The sequence below is a fragment of the Neomonachus schauinslandi genome, chromosome 4 (genome assembly GCF_002201575.2).
Source record: "Neomonachus schauinslandi chromosome 4, ASM220157v2, whole genome shotgun sequence".
Taxonomy (NCBI): domain Eukaryota; kingdom Metazoa; phylum Chordata; class Mammalia; order Carnivora; family Phocidae; genus Neomonachus; species Neomonachus schauinslandi.
Window position 1 is genome coordinate 83,428,355 of NC_058406.1, and position 23,159 is coordinate 83,451,513.

The following is a 23,159-nucleotide window of genomic DNA, read 5'->3' on the forward strand; positions in this document are numbered from 1 at the left end:
ATAATTGGCTGCTCCCATTTTAGGGGCATAGATATTTACAATTGTTAGATCTTCTTATTGGATAGACCCTTTGAGTATGGTATAGTGTCCTTCTTCATCTCTTATTATAGTCTTTGGTTTAAAATCTAATTGGTCTGATAGAAGGATTGCCACCCCAGTTTTCTTTTGATATCCATTAGCATGGTAAATGGTTTTCCACTCCCTCACTTTAAATCTGGAGGTGTCTTTGGGTCTAAAATGAGTCTCTTACAGACAGCAATTTGATGCCAGGTCTTGTTTTTTTTTTATCCAATCTGATACCCTGTGTCTTGATTGGGGCATTTAGCCCATTTACATTCAGTGTAACTATTGAAAAATATGAATTTAGCGCCATTGTATTGCCTGTAAGGTGACTGTTATTGTATATTGTCTCTGTTCCTTTCTGGTCTATGTTACTTTTAGGCTCTCTCTTTGCTTAGAGGACCCCTTTCAATATTTCTTGTAGGGCTGGTTTGGTCTTAGCAAATTCTTTTAGTGTTTGTTTGTCTTGGAAGCTTTTTATCACTCCTTCTATTTTCAATGACAGCCTAGCTGGATATAGTATTCTTGGCTGCATACTTTTCTTGTTTAGTGCTCTGAATATAGCATGCCAGTCCTTTCTGGCCTGCCAGTCTCTGTGGATAGGTCTGCTGCCAATCTAATGTTTCTACCATTGTAGGTTACAGACCTCTTGTCCCGAGCTGCTTTCAGAATTTTCTCTTTGTCTCTGAGACTTGTAAGTTTTACTATTAGATGTCAGGGTGTTGACCTATTTTTATTGATTTTGAGGGGGGTTCTCTTTGCCTCCTGGAGTTTGATGCCTGATTCCTTTCCCAAATTAGGGAAGTTCCCTGCTATAATTTGCTCCAATATACCTTCTGCCCCCTTCTCTCTTTCTTCTTCTTCTGGGATCCCAATTATTCTAATATTGTTTTGTCTTATGGTATCACTTATCTCTTGAATTTTGTCCTCGTGATCCAGTAGTTTATCTCTGTTTTTCTCAGCTTCTTTATTCTCCCTCATTTGTTCTTCTCTATCACTAATTCTCTCTTCTGCCTCATTTATCCTAGCAGTTAGAGCCTCCATTTAAAAAAAAAAATTTTTTTTTTAACATATAAGATATTATTTGTTTCAGGGTACAGGTCTGTGATTCATCAGTCTTACACAATTCACAGAGCTCACCATAGTACTTACCCTCCCCAATGTCCATCACCCAGCCACCCCATCCATCCCACCCCCCTCCACTCCAGCAACCCTTAGTTTGTTTCCTGAGATTAAGAGTCTCTTATGGTTTGTCTCCCTCTCTGGTTTCATCTTGTTTCATTTTTCCCTCCCTTTCCCTATGATCCTCTGTCTTGTTTCTCAAATTCCTCATATCAGTGAGATCATATGATACTTGTCTTTCTCTGATTGACTTATTTTGCTTAGCATAATACCGTGAGCCTCCATTTTTGATTGCCCCTCATTAATAGCCTATTTGATTTCGACTTGGTTAGACTTTAGTTCTTTTATTTCTCCAGAAAGGGATTCTCTAGTATCCTCTATGCTTTTTTGAAGCCCAGCTAGTATCTTTATAACCGTCATTCTGAACTCTAGTTCCAACATCTTGCTAATGTCTGTATTGATTAGGTCCCTGGCAGTAAGTACTGCCTCTTGATCTTTTTTTTGAGGTGAGTTTTTCTGTCTTGTCATTTTATCCAGAGGAGAATAGATGAATGAGAGAACAAAATGCTGAAAGGGTAACAACAACCCCAGAAAAATATGCACTAAACAAATCAGAGAGATTTTCCAGAAAGTGATGACTTTTCTGTTCATAGAATTGCTGCTATTCTTTTCTTCGATTGCCTTTTGAGTTTGTAGGTGTTCAGAATGGTTTGATAACTATCGAGCTGAATTCCTGGGACCAGATGAAATTTAGATCTCCTACCCCTCCTCCATCTTGCTCCTAATCTGTTCTCTTTATCTGTGAATTCTCTTTCTTTAGAATTCATATATAAGTGAGATCACATGGTGTTTGTCTTTCTCTTTCTGGCTTATTTCACTTAGCACAATGCCCGCAAGTTCCATCCATGTTGTTGCTATTGGTAAGATTTCCTTCTTTTTTATGGCTGACTAATATTCTTTATGTATTTATGTTATATTTTTTATGTATTTATGTGATTTATGTATCAGATTGTGTGTGTGTGTATTCACACTTTATTCGTTCATCTATTAATGGACACTTAGGTTGCTAACATGTCTTTGCTGTTGTAAATAATGTTGCAATGAACATAGCAGTGTATATATTTTTTCAAATTATTGTTTTCGTTTCATGCAGAAGTGGAATTGCTGGATCATATGGTAACCCTATTTAAAATTCTTTGATGAAATTCCATACTGTTTCCCATAATGGCTGCACCAATTTACATGCCAAACAACAGTGCACAAAGGTTTCCTTTTCTCCACAGTCTCTCCACCACTTGCTATTTCTTGTTTGTTTGTTTGTTTGTTTTGATAATAGCTATTCTGGCAGGTGTAAAATGATATCTCATTGTCATTTTGATTTATATTTCCCTGATAATTAGTGATGGTGAGCACCTTTTCATGTATTTGTTGCCATCTGTATGTCTTTAGGAAAATGCCTATTCAGATCCTCTGCCCATTTTTTAATCTGATTGTTTTTTTGCTATTGAGTTGTGTGAGTTCTTTATATATTATGAGTATTAATCCCTTTCAGCCATATGATTTGTAAATATTTTCTCCCATTTGGTAAGCTGCCTTTTCATTTTGTTGAAGGTTTACTTTGCTGCACAGAAGCTTTTTAGTTTGATATAGTCCCACTTGTTTATTTTTGTTTTTGTTGCCTTTGCTTTTGATGTCAGAACCAAAAACTCACTGCCACAGCTGATATCAAGGAGCTTATTGCCCGTGTTTCCTTCTGAGGGTTTTATGGCTGTAGGTCTGATGTTCAGTTCTTTAATTCATTTTGAGTTGACTTTTGTGTATGGTGTAAGATAGTGGTCCAGTTTCATTCTTTTGTATATGGCTGCCCAGTGTTCCCAAAACCATTTATTGAAGAGACTGTCCTTTCCCCATTGTGTATTCTTGGCTCCTTTGTTATAAATTATCTTATATGTGTGGGTTTATTTCTGGGCTCTCTATTTTGTTTCACTGATCTATGTCTGCTTTTATGACCTTACCATACTGTTTTGATCATTTTAGCTTTGTAATATAGTTTGAAATCAGGAAGTGTGATGCCTCCAGATTTGTTCGTTTTCAGGATTGTTTTGGCTATTTGGGATCTTTTGCGGGTTCCATACAAATTTTAGGATTGTTTGTTTTATTTCTGTGAAAGATGTCATTGGAATCTTGATAGGGATTGCACTGAGTGTGTAGATTGCTTTGGGTGGTATCAACATTTCAGTATTAATTCTTCCAACCCATGAGCATGGAAGTTCTTTTTACTTTTAAGTTTCCTCTTGACACAGAACTCACATAAAGCCTAAATCTGGACCCTGTCTTTGTAAAGTAGAGCTTCCATTTTGAATAAAGTCATCTTTAAGGGATCAACAATTTTGTGGTTGGATTCTTTTTTTATTCCTAAATTCCTAAATCAAAAATTCCCCCTTTCTGCTTTATTATCATAGATATTTTCATCAATTTCCAGTCAGTTGGATATTTGTCAACATCTAATTTAGTTGTAAGCCTTCAGTTATCTGTAGTACTTCTTAAATACTAAAATGTGTAAGAATCACTTGGGGATCTTATTAAATGCAGTTTCTGGTTCACTAGGTCTAGGATGGGACTTGAGATTCTGCATTTCTAATAAGCTTCCAGGTGATATGATGCTTCTGGTCCCCCAACCACATTGTATAACAAGGGTCCATGGGTCATTCTTACCCTGTAAATATCACTTATGCTACATTCAATTTGGTACTTTCAGCATTTGGTAAGTTTCACAATTGGAATGAGCAACATCAGAAATTAGTAGTTAAACCATTGCTTTTTATTTTAGGAAATTACCAAAAATAAGATGAGGAAAACCTGTTCAGGAATATGGAAGAATTCTTGAAAATGTCTAACAATAATGGCCTGAGGTTTTTTTTTTAAGATTTTATTTATTTATTTGACAGAGAGAGAGATAGCAAGAGCAGGAACACAAGGAGGGGGAGTGGGAGAGGGAGAAGCAAGCTTCCTGCCGAGCAGGGAGCCCAATGTGGGGCTTGATCCCAGAACCCCGGGATCATGACCTGAGCCAAAGGCAGATGCCTAATGACTGAGCCACCCAGGCGCCCCAATGGCTTGAGTTTTTAATTATAATTGATTCCTACTGTTTATTTTTTGTATTTTTTTTTTAGATACATGTAGTAGTTCAAGGAATATGTATTAGGATTTTTTATAATCTATTTTAAAGATTTAAGAATTTATCTTTCTTAGAATACAGAAATTAAAACCTGAACTATTATAAACCGGAATTTAAAATAACCATAGACAATATCGTGGTTTACTTATAAGAATAACAAGCGCATTGCATAGGTTCGAGCTTGCACTATTTGACAGTCACATTTTTTGCAGTAACACTCATTTATAAACCTCTGAATTGCTCTTCAGTATTTACTGTTCCATCATTTTATTCATTTATTGGCTGTCAGTTGTATCGAATCTATTGGCTAAGCAAAAATGAAATTCTAATGTGGGTTCCAATATTAAGGATATGGTATATATAAGAATTGTGGGCAATGGTGACATCAGAAATTTGCCCTGAAATACTCATGACAGTTACTAAAGATAGGAGATTGAACGGTTTTTGTTTCATTTCTAGTGTGAAAAGGGTTAGAGGTGGAAAAAGAATGTCTTGTAAGCAATAATGCATCAGGTTTAGTTGTAAAGTTTATATTTTGGCATGATACCACTGAGTCAGCTTCTGACTGTTTAGGTCTATACCTAAACTAGAACTAGCTTTGAGAATTCTCTAACTCATTTTTTCTCTTCCAGCTACATTTTCTTGTATGTTTCAGAATGAAGAACCTTCCCTTCTACCCTCAAGTTCTCTGTCTAAACATCTTCCTAGTAAATCTTCCATTTGTACCAAAGTATGAGTAGAACTCCTTGAATACCTGTCTCCTTTCCACCTCCTGAACCTTGGGTACTGCTTTCTGGTCTATCTTCCTTTGATATCAAGTTAGATCATTTTATTAGTCCTGTTCTTTCGACTGGGAACTATTTCTGTTTCCATAATAGCATGGGGCAGTAGGGTAGGAGGCATGCAAGGCAGGCTGGTGCCCCAGTCACAGCTAAAGTAGGCCTACCTCGAGCTAGAACACGGGCTGGGTTTCTATATAGAAGCACCAAATGGTGGCTTTGGATGGACACTGAGGTCAGGGTACTGGACAAATAAGCGTCTAGGATGGAAGAAGTGATGAAGATGAAGACAGAGAGTTAAAGTGGTGGGGAGATAGGCTTAGTTTGGACTCAAGGATGTGAGGAAGAAGAGGTCAGCTACAAACAGAAGAAGCTGCACGTGACGATCACTGTGTTCTGAATTCAAAACCAGAAACACCTGTAACAATGCAACTGAGTGGGGGGAGGGGCACAGAGAGAGGGAGAGAGACTCTCAAGCTGATTCCCTCCCCTCCCCCCAGCTGAGCGAGGAGCCTGTCATGGGGCTCTGTCTCATGACCCCAAGATCATGACCTGATCCGAAATCAAGAGTAAGATGCTTAACCGCCTGAGCCTGGCCTGAGCCACCGAGGCGCCCCTCAAAACAGATTTTTAAAAAGACTTGTGAAGGCTGTGGCTTGGCTTATAATGAAGCCAAGTTAATTATTTTCTTATGTCTCAGGCCTAATTAACCCAGGGCCAGGACTCGGCCAAAAACACTTGACCCCCAACACTGGCAACGTCTCTCAAAAGGCTCTGTTTAAATCAAGACGGATCTCTTTCTGTTATTTCAAAGCACATGTTCTTTTGGCAGAGGGTTAGTAATCTCATGCTGTCTTAGAAAATCCACAACGTTACTGGAGGATTTACTCTGAGCTGGTGTGTGAGCTTCATAGGATTTGATTTTTAAATGCTAAATACTTAAAAATACACGTTTTACTTCTTCTGTCTGAGATGAGGCTTTTAAGGAGTAATAGACCCCACAATAAAAGCCAGTGAGGTTCCTGTTGTCAATAAAAAAGGGATTTGTGTGAAGTGCTGCTTTTTCTTAAGAAGCACTTTTGTAGAGCATCACTTAGCAACACACAAATCAGCTTTGACACCTTATTCATCTTTAATATTCAGGTTCAAATCAAGTCTTTCCAGGGATGGGACAGATGGAGTCTTTGAAACCAAGCAAGCGAAAGGTGTCACTTCGTAATTTCCATCTTTAGGTTGGCAGCCCTATCAGAGTTCTCATTTTATAACATTTTGGAATCGGGATTTTTTTTTCAATTCTCAGATCTAAATTCCTTAGCATGTCGTGTAGGGTCCATCATGGGCTGGTTGCTGCTTCTGTCATAACCTCTGCTGCAGCCAAATCAAACAGCCCAGTTTCCCAAACGTGCTGGGTTCTTTGATAGCACTATTCCTTCAAGCCCAGGTTGTTTCTTTGCTTTCGGAAAACTCTTTGCTGGCTAAATTCTGCTAATCTTTCTAGATAATTTTGAATTCTCAGGGACCTTATCTCTGATTCTTTCAGGTTGAGTTAAGGGCAGATCTAGGTCATAGGGCCATTGGATTTTAGTTGTTCGTTTTTCTTATATGTAACTGGGAACTTTTGAGGGACAGGAATTCTGTCTTTTATCTGTATATCCCTATCCTTTCCGTATGTTTCATTTATCTGAATTTCTTACTATCTGTGGCAGAGGTGAGTCTTCTCTCCCTGTGAAATAGTAGTTCTTTATTACTGATTTTTTGACCAGAAGCTCAAGGTAGTCATTTATGAATTTAACAGTTTTCTTTTGAATTGTTCATACTGTGTCAAGGACTATGCTGTTTGTTTATTACTATTTTGGAAGGATATAAGAGTCAGCCGTCAGAGAAAGAGTTATGCTGGGTGTAGCATTAAGTGGAAAAAATCTGGAGGAATAAAAAATTAAAGCAAGGATTTCTGAAAATGCAAGGTAGCAGGGAGGCTATACCATGGTTTTATGAAGGTTTTCACAAAGGAAGCAAAATTTAAGTTTCTTTATGAATACATTTTTTGGTTGGTATAGAAAAATTGAAAGTGACTCAGTGATTAGGGTAACCCCATTGATTTATATATCTTAAGCTCAGAAAATATTCCTCAGTGGTTTGCTTCCAAAAAGTACCTTCTGCCATAATAGAAGGCAGATACTGCCACACTCCCTAGTGAACTGGTGTGTGTAGATTTCTGGAGTCTTTATTCATATCTTTAAAATTTCACTGGTTTTTGTTTTAAAATTTAATCCGTTTAACATGCTGGAAATTTCTTAAAATAATTTAAATGAATTCCAATTTTAGAACAATGCTTGAAGTGTTAAGTTAGTCTTATATGTGGACAACATATTTTATATCTAGAGCCTCTATACTATATGTCTTGAAATAGGATCTAAAGGTATTCCTTTTTCCTTTTGTTTTATTTGGAAAATACTGAAAAGTGAGCAAAAATTAAAAGAAAAAAACACCTCTTATTTGAAAGTGGAGTAGGATATTATATTTAAAAAAAAAGAAAGCCTCCCAACCATCTAGTCTCATCCCAAACTGTTAATCTTTGGGCACTTAGTAAATTGACTTCTTTCTAAAGGTATTTATAAATATTGTTGTTAAAACAATGCAGTGATATGCTGTCTGCTATCTTTTATGAAAGCAACTTTAAAGGTTCCTTTCCATACTAAAGCTAGCTTTGTTCTGCTTTGATCTATCTATCTATCTATCTGTCTATCTATCTATCTATCTATCATCTATCACTTTTTTTTTTTTACAAAAGCACATGAGGCACATTGTTTTAAAAAAGTCAAACAGCTAGACATGTAATAGAAAGTGAAAGTTTCCTTTTGTTGTTGGGAGTAACTGGTCAATATGTTGCTGTATGTTCTAGATAACTGAACTTCCAGTTAAATTACAACTTCTTTTTATACAAAAAATGGGATCGTATTTTCCACTCTGTCACTTATATTTTTCATTCATGAACGCTTTATTTCATAGCTGCTCTTCTTTATTACTACATGGAGGTCCATCCCAAGCTTTTTACTGGCTGTATAATATTTCACAGAATGGATCTACTGTTAATAAGCTGGTTGTCCATTAGGTATCTCCAGTAGTTTTTTTATTACAAATAACGCTGAAATAAGCATTTTTGTATCTTGTATACAGGTATGTATCTATAGGGTGATACCCAGGTAGATACACTTGGTTGGAGGCATTGCACATGTAAAATTTCGCTGTATAATGTAAAAGTTAATCTTTTCTTCAAGACTTTCAACAGTATTTAATCATAAACAAAAGTTCTGATTTGAGAGTAAACTCTTTTAAAAAGGAAAGGTGGATTCCTTTCTTGAGGGTCTAATGAGACAGTACAGTTCAGAGAGGATTTTTTGTCATTGTTTTTCTCCTCGTGTTTTAGCCTGAATTTTATTTGGAATCTTTGAGAGAAAATACCCCTTGGTCTTTCTATTGCCTCAGAAAATAAATCTGTGTTCTTATTGGTAGCACCTCCTTGATAATGCTGTTATTTCCCTGGATGTTGATATTCCTTATGATGAGCCACAATTTTAGCTTAATTCTATTCTGTCCAGTATGACATAGAATAGAATGAAAACTATCTGATGGGTAATTTATCTTAAAAGAAATGCAGGAAGGTGACTCTAACAATAAAAATTTTAAACCCAGACTGTCATTTTGTTTACATATCTTAAGTTCTTTTCCTGTAACCTTGAAAACAGTTAAAATTGTGCCTTATTGGATAAAAGAAAACTTATAAATGAAGCACATTTTCTGGTTCTTAAAGGATAATGTAATTGAGGCTCTATATACCTTGCTTTTAGGTGGTAAGAGTAGGTTTCTAAAGTTTTGTGTTTTTTCATGCTGCCACACACAATTATGGATTTGGTAGTCTTTTAGGTACTCTCTCTGTTTGATTCAAGTTTCTTCACCTACTTCTTTGAGTCCAGTTCACTCCAGCTGTTTTTATAGACATATCAAATTGCTATTTGAGAAATACCTTACAGATTTCAAATTCATATGTAAAAGACAAATGGGCTCACGGTCTTTTTTGTTGCTGTTGTTGTAAGCATCTAAGAACCTCAATAGGCAACTCATGTATAGTTATATAAACATATATTGGAAGATAGGTATTTGTGTTTCACATAGAACTTTAATATAATTTATCTAATTTAATTCATATAACTTAAACTTTAAGAAAATGACTTTTAAAAACAATTCTCAGATTTCATAGTCTTTCTGACTTGTAAAGGTTTATCTGCTAATCTCTTTATCTATAAGATATTATATTTCCAAGGAGATGATAGTAATTTATTTTACAGATTATTTTGTTTTCTCTCCTTTTTACAGAAAACAGGCATCGTTATGGGTCCAAGGAGACATTTTCCGATCCAAGCTGAAAAATAGACCATCCAGTGAAGGAAATATTAATAAAATTCTTTCTAGCTTGGATGATATGTCTATTGGTGGAAACTTATCTAAAATACAAAACGTGGAAAGATTTGGAGAGGTGAGTTTTCCTCAGGAAGATTTTCATGTCTCCTTAGGACTAACGTTCTGCATTTCTTTGTTTCCCAGCTGAACATTTAAAACACAGCAATATCTATTTTCTGAGATGCTGAGAGTACCAATATTTTTAGGTGTAGAATCATCCACCTGTAAAACAAGAATCCATAGCAAAGAAAGCAATTATTATTAAAAAAAAAAAAAGCTGTAATTTAAGGAGCACAATTGTAAAGGAGACCACTCTGGTTTGGAGACTATGTACAAAAAGGAAATAGAAGAGCAAATTTTCTATTTGAAGATGAAAGTGGATGTAAAGAAGAAAGAATTAATGTGACAATTGAAGAAACAGTACATGCCACAAGTGGTTTTTTGAAAGTCTCAAATTCATATTGATTTCTAAAGTCCAGAATTGAAAACATAATTAGGGGCAACTTTTTTTTTTTTGAATTGAGGCTCTAAACAAACCACATTAAACGGCTGACATCTATGGTCTCATTTAGTCTTTACAACTAGCTGGTGATAGGTAATATCAGCAATATTACCCAGGCAATATGATCTCTACTTTATAGTAAGGAAATTGAATGTCAGGGAAGTTCTAACCTTGGTGATTCCAATCCACATCCATCTGATTCTGAATCTGTGTTTTTTCTGTTATACCCTGCTAACCTAAAAATGGAAGTGACTTACAACAGGTAGGATCATGGGCATTTTTGGAGCTGGAAGCAAGCTTGAAATCATTTGTTCTCCTTCCCTCTCGTGCGGATCAGAAGCCGGGGGCCCCACTTAATCCGATGACTCGCTAAAGGTCATGGCGTTGTTTAGTAGTGGGACTACCTTGAGACTGGGAGTCTCCCTCCTGGTTTAGCTCTTTCTACCACAGTATGCCTGAGGTGAAACTAAGCACTTGGTTTGTAGTTATATTTTTATATCCCTGAAGGAGCAAAAGGAGCTGTTAAAAATATTTAAGCAACGGGGAGGCTGGGTGGCTCAGTCAGTTAAGCGTCCGACTCTTGGTTTCAGCTCAGGTCATGATCTAGGGGTTGTGGGATGGAGCCCCATGTCAGGCTCCCTGCTCAGTGGGGAGTCTGCTTGAGATTCTCTTCCTCTCCCTTTGCCTCTCCCCCAACTCAAATAAATAAATCAATCTTAAAAAAATATTTAGGCAGCGAGTGTGGATTTGCATTCTATTAGGCGGTGACCCGTTGGACCTGGACAAGGGTCTTGAGCAAAATACTGTGGTTCACGTTTGACCCTCAGGGAACCCAAAATGGAACAAGTGACATGCCAAACAGGTTTCTTTCACCAAGAAAGATAACCAGAGTGCTTGGCAATAGGGAGAGTGGGCTTTCTTCAAGGACACAGGATGAAGACTGCCATAAGAACCAGTTTTTCAACCCTGTGGTCTCTACTCCAGCACAGCCTCTGAAGAAGTGGCTAAGTTTACTTGTGTGAATCATTTGTCCTGACAAAATGTAAATCTTAGCCAAGGTCATGTTGATGTTCAGAGCCTTTGTTGACTTTTTCTTGTCTCTGTGTTGTAGTCTGGCCTATTCAAAGCAAACAAAAGGATCTGAACTGACATTTTAATGTGATAATATAGCTAAGCAAGAGTACTTTTCTTGCTCTGGTCAGCATTTCCTTCTCACATTTTGTTCAAGTAAACAGTGCTTTGAATTATGACCTCTGAAAAGATACACATACAATTTATCCATCTCTCTGGAAAACATATTTTTATCTTATAGAAATATAATGTTTTCTATATCATAATCCATATTAAACGAGCATCTGGTAGTTAGAACATTTTGTTCTCATACTTTTTTAGATCTCAATTTGTTGAACTTAAGACTAATTAACATTTATCACTGAAGAATGAAATATGAAATTTAAAATAAGTCAGTTTTAAATACAAGCATGTATTCAGATATTGGGCTATTTCTCTTCCTCTTTCTTATTCCCTGCACCGCCAAATTAATTACTTTAGCTCTAGCCATTCAGAAGTGGTATGATTTTTGAAATTAGAGCACAGAAGTGCAAGAATTCAGAAATAACACAGAACGATGGCGTGGTTAAGACTTCAGACGGTGACATATATATAGGTTTTGGACTACTTTATAGTTAGGTGATGCGTTGCGTAAATAACACTTTTAGTCCCTTTTCTTGCTATGTTTATCTGGTGCTGGCTCCAGAACGTTACATGAATATGGGGAATTAGTTTACTCAAAAGTGAATGTAATAGAGGTAGTGATATCTTTGTCGTTCTTGTGAATTCTAAGTGGGAAAATAAGTTGAGAATGCTGCAAGGATTTTAATATGTTTCAAGTTCCATACCAATGTTCAAGATAGAAGCCCATGGAAGTTCTGGGTTTATTAGTTTGTACATAAAGGAAGTGCAAAAAGGCACTATTCTTCTAGAGGTTGCTTTTTTTTTTCTTTTTAGAAGTAATGTCAGATTGAAAATGAGATACTAAATTATTTTTCTGATTTCTAGGCCTACAGGGATTTTCCTGGGGTTGGTTATTTGGAAGCTCTGTAATTACTTGATTGGGAGGGTTTGAATATATAGTTTTTCAGTGCCCAGGAGGTGAGTGAATAGGCAAAAAAGATTAACCAGAAGGATTCAGGCCACATTAATGGACTAGGCTGCAGCTGTAATGAATTCTCTTCGCCTACTTAGAGTCATGAAAAATCTTTTATAAATAGAGGCTTTATCTTGACTGAAGCTGGTCTTCAGTGCTAGGCTAGGCACTATGAAATATACCTGGCCCATCCTGTGGGTCTAGGTTAGGCTTGCTGCTTTGTGCTCCTGCCTTGCACTGTATTTTTCCTCCATGGTCCTTAACACCTCCTTCCCTGCCCGGCAATACACGCTGTGAAGATCAAGGCTTCTATCTGCCCTCGTCCTGAGCCTATTCCTAGCCCACAGGGCCTTCGTAAATGTTGCTTGAAAGAATGGAGAAAGCTTACGAAGGAGCCTGGAGCTTGAAAGAATGGAGAAGGCTTTTAATAGAAAAACAAACAAGAAAACAGACATGAAATTGGTAATAATCCAAGCTATTCAAGAGTAGTCTGTGCTCAAATACAAAATAGTACCAGCAATAAGTGCTCACTCAGACATGCCAGGGCCTAAGGGTCCATCATGCATTGGGGTTATAAAAAATGGCTTTAAGAAGATGGAATTTAAAATTAACACTTTATTTAAGGGGCCGATACTTAAGGAGTTAAGTGAGGAGCTTAGAATGTAACAACCACCTAAATAGCATCTACTAGGTGCTAGGCACTGTTCTAGGTGCTTTACAAGGATTAACTTTTTTTTTTTTTAGGATTTTATTCATTCATTTGAGAGAGAGAAAGCATGAGCAGGGAGGCGGGGTGGGAGCAGCAGAGGGAGATGAAGAAGCAGACTCCCCGATGAGCTGGGAGTGGGGCTCGATCCCAGGACCCCGAGATCATGACCTGAGCTGAAGGCAGATGCTTAACCGACTGAGCCACCCAGGTGCCCCTACATGGATTAACTCTTAGTTCTTATAACAGCTGTATGAAATAGGCACTGTTACTAGGCCCTTTTTAACAGATGGCATAACCGAGATAGAGAAAGTTAAACTGTCTGCCCAAGATCACAAAGTATGCAGTGGCGCTGGCAATTAGACGCAGGCGCTCTGGCTTCGGAGTCTCCTCTCAGCCACCCACTTTGAGGCCTCGCTCCATACCCTGTTGCCTCTCCATGAGGTCCTAAGTGTGGCTTTAGTATATTACATCAGTAAGTTTGAACATAACCTTAGCCAGCCTGTCCCAATAAATTTCTCCTGGAACTGTGATTGTTGTTAACTTTTCCTTCTCCAGGGTGATAATCCAATATTAGCACACTTATCGATCAGATGCTCTTGACTTAGAGGTATGAATTAGGTACAGGTGCTGCTCCTATTCAGCCAAGTTCACATAAATTGACAGGTAAATAAGAATTTAGTGTTTTAGGGGCGCCTGGGTGGCTCAGATGGTTAAGCGTCTGCCTTCGGCTCAGGTCATGATCCCAGGGTCCTGGGATCGAGCCCCACATCGGGCTCCCTGCTCGGTGGGGAGCCTGCTTCTCCCTCTCCCTCTGCCTCTCTCCCTGCTCATGCTCTCTCTCTCTCTCTCTCTCTGTATCTCTGTGTCTCAAATGAATAAATAAAATCTTTAAAAAAAAAAGTATTTAGTGTTTTAATTAATTAATTTTTAAAGATTTTATTTTTAAGCAATCTCTACACCCAACATGGGGTTCAAACCCATAACCCAGAGATTAAGAGTCACATGCTCCACCGACTGAGCCAGCCAGGTGCCCCAAGAATGTACTGTTTTAATTACATCATGGAGATACTGTGATTTATAAAATCCTTTGCTCTTTTACATCAAATGCCCAAGTACAGGGTGCATCTTAGAAAAAAATCCATGAAGTAAGAAATTAACTCTCTAAGACCCTACTTTCAAGCACTATTCTTTCTACTCTTGGGACCACTATGGCATTCCAGTTCCAATCTGAATGCCACTGGGATCCGGGAGAGGCTCTGGGACAGGAGAGTGACAATACAACACAGAGCCAGGGTTTGGGGAGACTGCTCTGGTTGTGAGGGAAAGGGGTGCTGGGGTCTGTGTTCGGCCAGGGGTGGGAGGCCAGGAAGTTGGTGATGGGGGAGTGGTCCCAGGTGATAAAGGTCTCAACCGGTGGCAGTGAGGAAGGAGAGAAGACGGACTCGGGGACCCAGATAAATCCAAACTTTTTATGATCAGAAGCAACTTGTTATGAAGATGACATCTTTGCCTTTCCCCAGCTTTCATACCTCACAGTTTCAGCATCTGAGAGCTGAAAGAATTTTGGAGATGACCCAGCCACCTTTCCTAGCCAAATCACTTAAACCTGCTAAAAATCCATTATCATCTTTCTCTTCCAATCCTTTCACTTCTATTTTTACTCATTTCTATTTCAAACTCTCTTTTTATGTCATTTTTCTATTATAACTCTTCCATCTTTTTTCCCTAGTGTGCTATATTTTATCTAATAGATTTTTTTTCTTAATGGCACACACCGCAGCCTCCCCAGTAGCTCACTCTGTCACCATTTGATTAATGCGTTGGTCAGTAATTACTCTATCCAACTGAAACCTATGAGTGCCTTTTATTTTCATTTTCATCTTGTCTATATTTAGAGAACAACCAATGGCATAAAATAAATCTTTCTACTTTGCAACTATTATTTGTTCCTTAGCTAGACCATCATCTGTAAATAAGTACATCTTTTGAAATGGTCCTTCTTTATGTATTTTAGTTTGCTCTCATTTTCCTGCCTTTATGTAGGGCAGGCTGGGTATAATAAATATATTTATTAATATATATTTAAATAAATATACATATATATTTATAGATATATTTTTTTTCTTTAGAAAAGACATGGCTTCCTTGTCTCAGAGGTTGAGAGCCGAGACTTAATAAATAATGTTTTCTTTTTCTTTGAGAGCTAGGGTATTTAAGTAAATTCCTTAAGAGAAAGAGCTTAAATAGAAAATATATTGAATCTGGCTAGTTAGGTGCATGGTTCTCTGTTGCAGTGTTTTTGTTGTTTTCTACATTTGAAATGCATTACATTTAAAAGATTTCACCTTTAAGATACATAATAAAGTGGGAGGGAAAATACTTGTGACATAACTATATGTAAAATATTAGCAATTTTTTTGTTTAATTGTGTATCTTGTTAAATTAGTATTTATTTTTTCAAGTAATATGTGACCACACTTTTAGAAATGTCAGAAAGTACTGAATTCTTTTTTTTTTTAAAGATTTTATTTATTTATTTGAGACAGAGAGAATGAGAGACAGAGAGCATGAGAGGGAAGAGGGTCAGAGGGAGAAGCAGACTCCCCGCTGAGCAGGGAGCCCGACGTGGGACTCGATCCCGGGACTCCAGGATCATGACCTGAGCCGAAGGCAGTCACTTAACCAACTGAGCCACCCAGGCGCCCAGAAAGTACTGAATTCTAATAAAAAATATCAGTCCCCTATCCCACCTTTCTGTACTCCAAGACCAACTCCCAAACGGGGGAACCCCTAAGCAAATTATATCAGCATTTTCACTACCATTATTTCTGCACATCAATGTCTTGCTTATAATGCTATTTAAAACAGTTTATTGGTTTTGGACATTTTTTGATTGCCTTCTGGTTGTGGTAGACAGGATTTTAGCTCTCCCCCGCCCCCGCCCAGGTGTTACTCCTACTCCCGCGTGCTTCCCCATATGGCTACATCATAATTTTTTGTTAAACCCAAAAATACGTACATTATTACTATGTAAGGACTGTTCACTCTTGAGCATGGTAGTCTACTCTGTTTTTTTATTGAAGTACAGTTGACACAATGTTATATGAGTTCAGGTGTGAGTTAATTGCCTTTTTATTTGCATAGTTTTCTGTGTACTTGGGAAAACATAAGGCTACTCTCTCCTCCCCGCAATTATGCCAAGCAATTTAAAATTTATTCAAAATCTTAACACAGCAAAAAATTTTTACCAAGTTCATTCTTTTCCCAAAGAGTCTTCTCCTCTCCACCCTGGACTGGTTGTTCTTTAGCCTTACTGTATAGTTCTGACCCAAGGCCTTCTTTTCACCCTCTTCAGTTGGAGTCCTCATTTTCCTGGATTTCCTCTTGTCTTCTTAACTTTTCCCTGACGTACATCCTGTAATAGTTTTCTCAGAGAGATTGTGTGGGAGGTGAATTTTTTTATCTTTGTTTTACCTTTACGTTTGACTGTTGGGTTGAATTTTGGAATTCCAGGTTGAGGCTCACTTTTCCTTAGAATTTTGAAGGTGTTTCAGAGCTGGAAACACAAAGATCCTCCTGGTTGGAAGGACAAACAAGCTTTCCTGGCTTTCCCACAAAGGTGCCCATTAGACAATGAACCTGACCAATAAGGGTGAGGATCCTGTCAGGTCCTTCAAGAAGCCAGTCCCATATTCTAGAGACTCTGGCTGTGTGCTGGTCCTTCCATCAGGTACAAGTAACTGGTATCAGGTACAAGTAACTGGTAACAACACCCATGTTGATTGCTGGGTGAAGCTAAGCCCACCTCCTCAGGTGTACCATCCTGCTAGCAAGCCTAACCTTCAGACCTGCCTTATTTCTATTCCTGCAGGCTTCCTTGGGTGATAATGGATTCATTCCCACTGGGGTTGCATGGGCAGAGATGAATGATATAACCAATTCCTGGAGACTTTATAGATGGGCAACTTATGACTTGAAGAGAATCCTCTGACTTTAAGGTTCCATGAACCTGTGACTGTTGAACTGATGTTCTTTGCCAGGATGACCCTTCCTGTGATCTTGGCTGCTTCTCTCCACACTCATTCTTTAAGACTCAGTTAAGGGATTCCCTCCTCTAGGAAGCTTTCATCTTCATTTCTTCTTCTTTCCTACCAGCTGTGTGCTTTGTGTGTCTATTTTTCTTTTTTAAACTCAGAGTTATAGTAGTAAGGTGTGGTCTTTTTACCCAGGACATGTCTACTGACCCCAGATGTATCCTTGCAACCCAACCTAGGTGGCAGGGAGTAAAGAAGTGTTTTGAGCCAGGAATGGCTATCAGAAATGACTAGAATGTGACTGAGGGAAGTATGTTTTTGTATATCCTTCATCAAATAAGAGTTCTAGATTTAAAGAGTGGAGGGGACTTTTATGGCTGCAAGGAATCTTAGCAAATTCAAGGTGTATGAATTATTAAGGGGAGGAAATGGGCAAAATAAAATCTTTACTGGTGCAGTGTTAGCGTACCATTGTATCTGGGGTCAAGAAATCTGATTTTAAAATCATTGCTGTCGGGGCGCCTGGGTGGCTCAGTCGTTAAGCGTCTGCCTTCGGCTCAGGTCATGATCCCAGGGTCCTGGGATCGAGTCCCACATCGGGCTCCCTGCTCAGCAGGAAGCCCGCTTCTCCCTCTCCCACTCCCCCTGCTTGTGTTCCTGCTCTCGCTATCTCTCTGTCAAATAAATAAATAAAATCTTTAAAAAAAAAAAATCATTGCTGTCATGGGGCGCCTGGGTGGCTCAGTTGGTTAAGCGACTGCCTTCGGCTTAGGTCATGATCCTGGAGTCCCGGGATTGAGTCCCGCATCGGGCTCCCTGCTCGGCAGGGAGTCTGCTTCTCCCTCTGACCCTACCCCCTCTCATGTGCTCTCTCTCAAATAAATAAATAAAATCTTTAAAAAAAAAATTAATCATGACAGGGGTGCCTGGGTGGCTCAGTCGTTAAGCGTCTGCCTTCGGCTCAGGTCATGATCCTGGAGTCCCGGGATCAAGTCCCACGTCGGGCTCCCTGCTCAGCGGGGAGTCTGCTTCTCCCTCTGACCCTCTTCCCTCTCATGCTCTCTGTCTCTCATTCTCTCTCTCGCAAATAAATAAAAAGAATCTTAAAAAAAAAATTAAAATCATTGCTGTCATGAAGAGCTTCAGGGAGCTTGGGTAATATTCTTAACTTCTGTGAGCACCTCCTTTTTTTCATCTTTATGGGTAACAGTGTCCTCCCCGCCCTGAATTGTAAGAATTAAATGTGAACTAGCATGTGAAAAGACCTTGTGTGGTACTTCTGTTTTTTAGTCTATAAGATTTATGTCAGCAGGAAACACTTTCTCAATCTAGTAAACTTTAACTCCTTCTGGAAAGGTCTTGAGTGTTTTTACTAGTGTTAGTTGATCCTAGTAAGTTATCGTCTAGATATCCTAAATTGTTTTGTCTTTCATTTCTGTAAACAAGTTATAAAATTGATAGTGATTGATCCTAGTAGTTTCTGGAAACATATTTGTAATGTATCTATTGAGCCAGCCTGTATCTGAGCTATATTCCAAAGCATGATTTTGTCTGCGTGAGAGTCTCTTTGGTTGTGGTCCCTTGTAATAAAGAGCTCTTTTTAAATTCTACCACATCCATACCCATGCTTTGATTTAGAGTTGATTTGACCAGTATATTTAATTGATGAATAGTTGAACATTCTCTAGTATATATATAGACAATGCTGAATTCATAGAGCATTAAAGCTATTTAAGATAATCTATGTTAAGACAATCTATATAAATAGTTTATGGTCTATTAAGAAAGCTATATAAAGCAAAATTATTCATAATAACCTTTCTATGGAACATGCATTTTTTTTCCAGAATAATTTAGAAGAGGATGAAGATGTGGAAATGAAAAATAGTATAACCCAGGGAGACAAACTACGTGCCTTAAAAAGTCAGAGACAGCCACGCTCCTCACCATCCTGTGCATTTAGGTAGATCCATTTTAAACTTCTGAATTTATACTTTGCCTCCATTTGTGGATAGAATATTTAATCTTCTCTTTTGCATATCATTCTACAAATGCCATGTTTACCTCTTGTTTTTTGGTTTATTACTATTTTGTGTTGTTTATTATTTTGTCACTATAGAGAGCAGCTAAGTTTTAGAAGCTTACAGAAAGCAGCTCCTGCAATCTCAGTCTCTGGAAATCCTACCTTAAACTGCTATGCCATTGGGTGTCTCTGGGACTGTGTTCAAAATTCCTTTTGGCATTCTACTCTTCCCCCATGAGTGGATGTCCTATCTTGTGGCAAATCCTCACAGGTGTACTGAGGCTTTTGTTTTGAATCTAGAGTGTGTAGAAAAGTATTGAATGCCAAGCTTTGGTATATCCTAACTCCTTAGTTTTATGTTCTATATTTGAGAATTGAATAAACAGTTCTTAACCTGTGTCTGTAAAGTTTGAAGTCTAAAATTACTAATCAGAATCAATTGATGGAACCTGACTTGTGATCATAACATTTAAAACCTGCTAATGGTTCAGATTAGTTAAAAAAGGAAGTCTTTAGGATCAATGTAGGTACAAAAATCTGTGAATATCTTCCAGATTCTTTACTGTAATATATGGGGTGGTGACAAGTTCATAAATGATTATAATAGGAAATGGCTGCTTTTCTTTGCCTTTTAAGTGAGAGACATGCACAGCAAGAGGGGTGTTTTGCCAGCATGACACATGTCAAACAGCCTCACAGAGAGTTTAATTTTCATGTGTTATCTGGGAGGATTATAACACAAGTCAGATTAAGTCTGAACACATCATTACCTATGCTTTGAGTACTGGTTCCTTGACCTGGGGGATGAAGGTTTATGTGGCTCAAATTCAAGCTGATCGTTTTCCACAGTAATGTGAGAAGATGGGATAGCAAGCCTCGTGCTTAGTAGTAACCGCCAACTACCACTAGAAAATTGAAGAGACGTATCATTCACTGAGCAGCATGTTAGGTGTTTAGTTTGGTTATGAAGATTAACCGAATTAACACAAAAGGTATGCATCATTACCCACATTTGGGTTGGTTGCTTGAGGTTAGGGAGGTTAAATCCCTCCCCAGTGGGATGGAGTTGGAATAGAGCTGATATTCACACCCAGTACTGTTCAATCTGTGCTCTGCCTGCTATGGATATCATCTAAGTCAGTGGAAGGTTCTTCAAGATTACTAATCTCTTTATTCGCCATTTTCCCCCTTGAAACTCTTAAGAAAGGCTTTATATTGCTTAAAATTAATTTCCAACAGATTTAGATTTGATTTTGAAGAAATCATAAGGGGGAGGGAGGGATAAATTGGCATATAGCTTGGCACATAAGTAGGCAAAAGAAGTGAGAGAACATCCACGACACAAATTTTAGAAGGCTATTCCAATATGATTTTTCTATTTTTTTTTTAATTCTTAGAAATTTTCTCATTTTTTAGAATTCAATTTTCCTCGGAAATTTTCTCATTTTTTAGAATTCAATTTTCCTAACGGCATCATGGTATCATCATTGAACGTTTTTTTTACCCTGAGTGGCTGCAACACCACCTTCTGATTTAAAGAAATTTGCTGTAAATTAAATTTAAGATGAAACAAAATGACTAAAATGGGTTTCCTGCTGGTTCTAGGATTTATTTTAGAAACGGAATGAGTACTAATATCCATTTGGGAGGTTTCTCCCTTTTGCCAATTTAATATTTTTACTGGTCTGACTCCATATGCTCTGCCTTTTGGTTTTTGCTTAAATGTATGAACCGGTGATGCGTGAACTTTTGTCTTTGATTTCCACAGGTTGGATGATATGAAAGGGCACCCAAGAGCAGTATCCCAGCCTTTCAGGTACTGTTACTGAGGTGAATTTCTAGTAGCTTGTAAATAAATGCTCCCCTTTAAATACATTTCCCAACCCTGCAACTGGTGAAAACGAATTGCACACAGCTTTTCACTTTTTAAGCCCCTTCCTTTCTGTTCCAGATTGTTACACTACACCTTATTTTTAATGCTCACCATGAAGGGGATTTTGGTTTTCCTGAGGTGCCCGCAGGTGTGGCTGTGGCAGGGACATCAGTGTAGTCTGTGCTTCCAGCACGTTCTGGGGTCTCTAAGAAACTACGCTTGCTCAGCAATGTGCCTTTCAATCCAGTGACCGATTTTGCCTCGAGGTTTTAACATTTCTGTTTGTCCTTTTCGCCCCTAGTTTTACATATGTTCTTTATTTTCTAGTTTTATTTCCTTCCCCGTCCTCCATCTGAAGAGGAAACATTAGTGTTTCTCTCTGGAGAAATGTCCCCCAAACAGTCCCGGGGTGGTTTCAAGATACTAGTGGTAGTATCTTGTACTAGTGTAGGGTGTAGTGTAGGGCTTGGTGAGGGCCGTGGACATGTTTGCCAAGACCGTTGATGAGATAGGGGTAGGAAGCTGATTCACCCCCTCACCTCTGGTTCTTATTCAGCCCAAGGTTTTCGGGTTGTTTCGTGTGGGCAGTTCGAAGAGGGCTCAGACTTCTCCAGAAACTTGAGCTGCTTTCTTGTACCACTTTTCCCATTCGTGTTTTAGAGGCAAACCATGTACTTGAAATGTTGTTTGTGGGGAGGATGATGACGGAAAGAGTCTACAAGTAAGTAAGCTTTCTAGAGCAGATAGGAAAACAAGGTCCAGGTGCATTAAATGGTTTATTCGGGTTAAAACAGGTTTGGTATTAAAACCATGATTCTGCCCTGGCTGTTCAGGTTTGAGTCTGTTTTCCCTCAAACATTAATGAACATCCTCTCTGAGTCTGGCACTGGACTAGCCCACTGGGAATAGAAATGAGAGACAGTCCTTTGCCCTCAGTGGAGCTTATATCAAGGGAAATAGACAAATACCAGACAGTGAAGTATGGCGTAAGGGCTATGATTTACTATGAGAATATATGACGAAACAGGATGCTTACCCTGCCTGGGAATTCAGTGAAGGCTTGCTGTATAGGGTACTAGCTGATTGGACCAGCAAAGGATAAGCAATGGGAATGAGGCAGATGGAGGTGGAGGGGAGGTAAGGAGAGGAGAAGATGCTCTGGCAGGAAAAGCAGCATATGCAAGCTGGACACAGGTGTGAATGCAGTCCATTCAGGGAACTGAGAACAGTTCGTGTCGCTGGAGTAGAGGTGCCTAATGGCAAAGTCTGGGTAGAAAGGACCTGCTCACAAAGGCTAGTGCCAGAGTTTGGAGGGTGTAAGTATAGCCAAGGAGCTCAGGCTTCCTGGACACTGAGGAAAGATTAAATGGTTTAAACAGTGGGGTGACATAATTAAATATTTTAGATTCCCCCGGAGACTATTCAGAATTTGAATTTTAAGGAATAAGATTAAAAGAGGTTGCTAGTAGTCAAGAGGAAGGAGTAGTGATGGCCTCAGCTAGGGCAGTTGCAGAGTGGAAGGAAGAGGACAGGTTTAAAATATAAAGAAGTAGAATTAAGGGCATGTGAAGAAAGAACGCTGCCATCAAAGAAGGGAAGTGACCAAGCATGGCAAGATCATGGTTAAGGACAGGACTGTGGAGCCTGGATTTGAATCCCAGCTCTGTCCCTTGCTCACTGAGTGACTTTGGATGAGGAGCTTTTCCTTTGTGGCTCCGTTTCCTCACTTGCAAAGTGGGGATTGCAATCTTAGCTGCCTCATAGGGTTGTTGTGAGGATGAGCTGACTTACCATCTATAAGGCTCTCAGAAGAGAGTCTGGCACAGAGCGAGTGCTCTGTTGGCTTTGACTGCTGCTACTGTCACTGTTGTCGTGACCTGCTGTGATCTCTTTAATGTTATTAGTTTACCGTGTCTTAGGTGATTGCTGGATGTTAGGATGACACAGCTCTTGTGTGACATTTTGCCCCTTTGTTTCCACAAAGATTGACTTCGTCCCCACAAGGATCTGCAACTACTTTGAAGACCTCGAAAGTGGCTTTGTCCCCTTCAGTGACGGCCAAGAGGATAAACAGGGGTTCTTTGTCCTCAGGTGCCAGTGTACGAAGGTGATTTTTCTCTACTTCTCAGATACCGGTGGGAGGTAAAGGGAGTCCGTAGCAGACAATGAGTTTGGCTGAAGTTTGTCAGAGGAGGGAACCGGGGAGAAGGGGAGAAATAGCAGAAGCCTCTGTGACCCTCCGGGGCTTCTGTTCCTGTCTCACGTGGTGGGGGAC

The 23,159-nt window shown here is 38.8% G+C and overlaps 1 protein-coding gene across 2 annotated transcripts in view; it reads left to right on the forward strand.

Annotated features, from left to right (window-relative positions):
* CDC14A (cell division cycle 14A) overlaps positions 1-23,159 on the forward strand; it is a 177,862-nt gene that overhangs the window by 135,265 nt on the left and 19,438 nt on the right. For both annotated transcript variants that reach the window (XM_044914081.1, XM_021690005.1), the window contains exons 11-14: positions 9,514-9,673; positions 18,836-18,951; positions 20,780-20,827; positions 22,869-22,991. In XM_044914081.1, the coding sequence (XP_044770016.1) occupies positions 9,514-9,673; positions 18,836-18,951; positions 20,780-20,827; positions 22,869-22,991 (447 nt within the window). The remainder of the gene's footprint in view (positions 1-9,513; positions 9,674-18,835; positions 18,952-20,779; positions 20,828-22,868; positions 22,992-23,159) is intronic.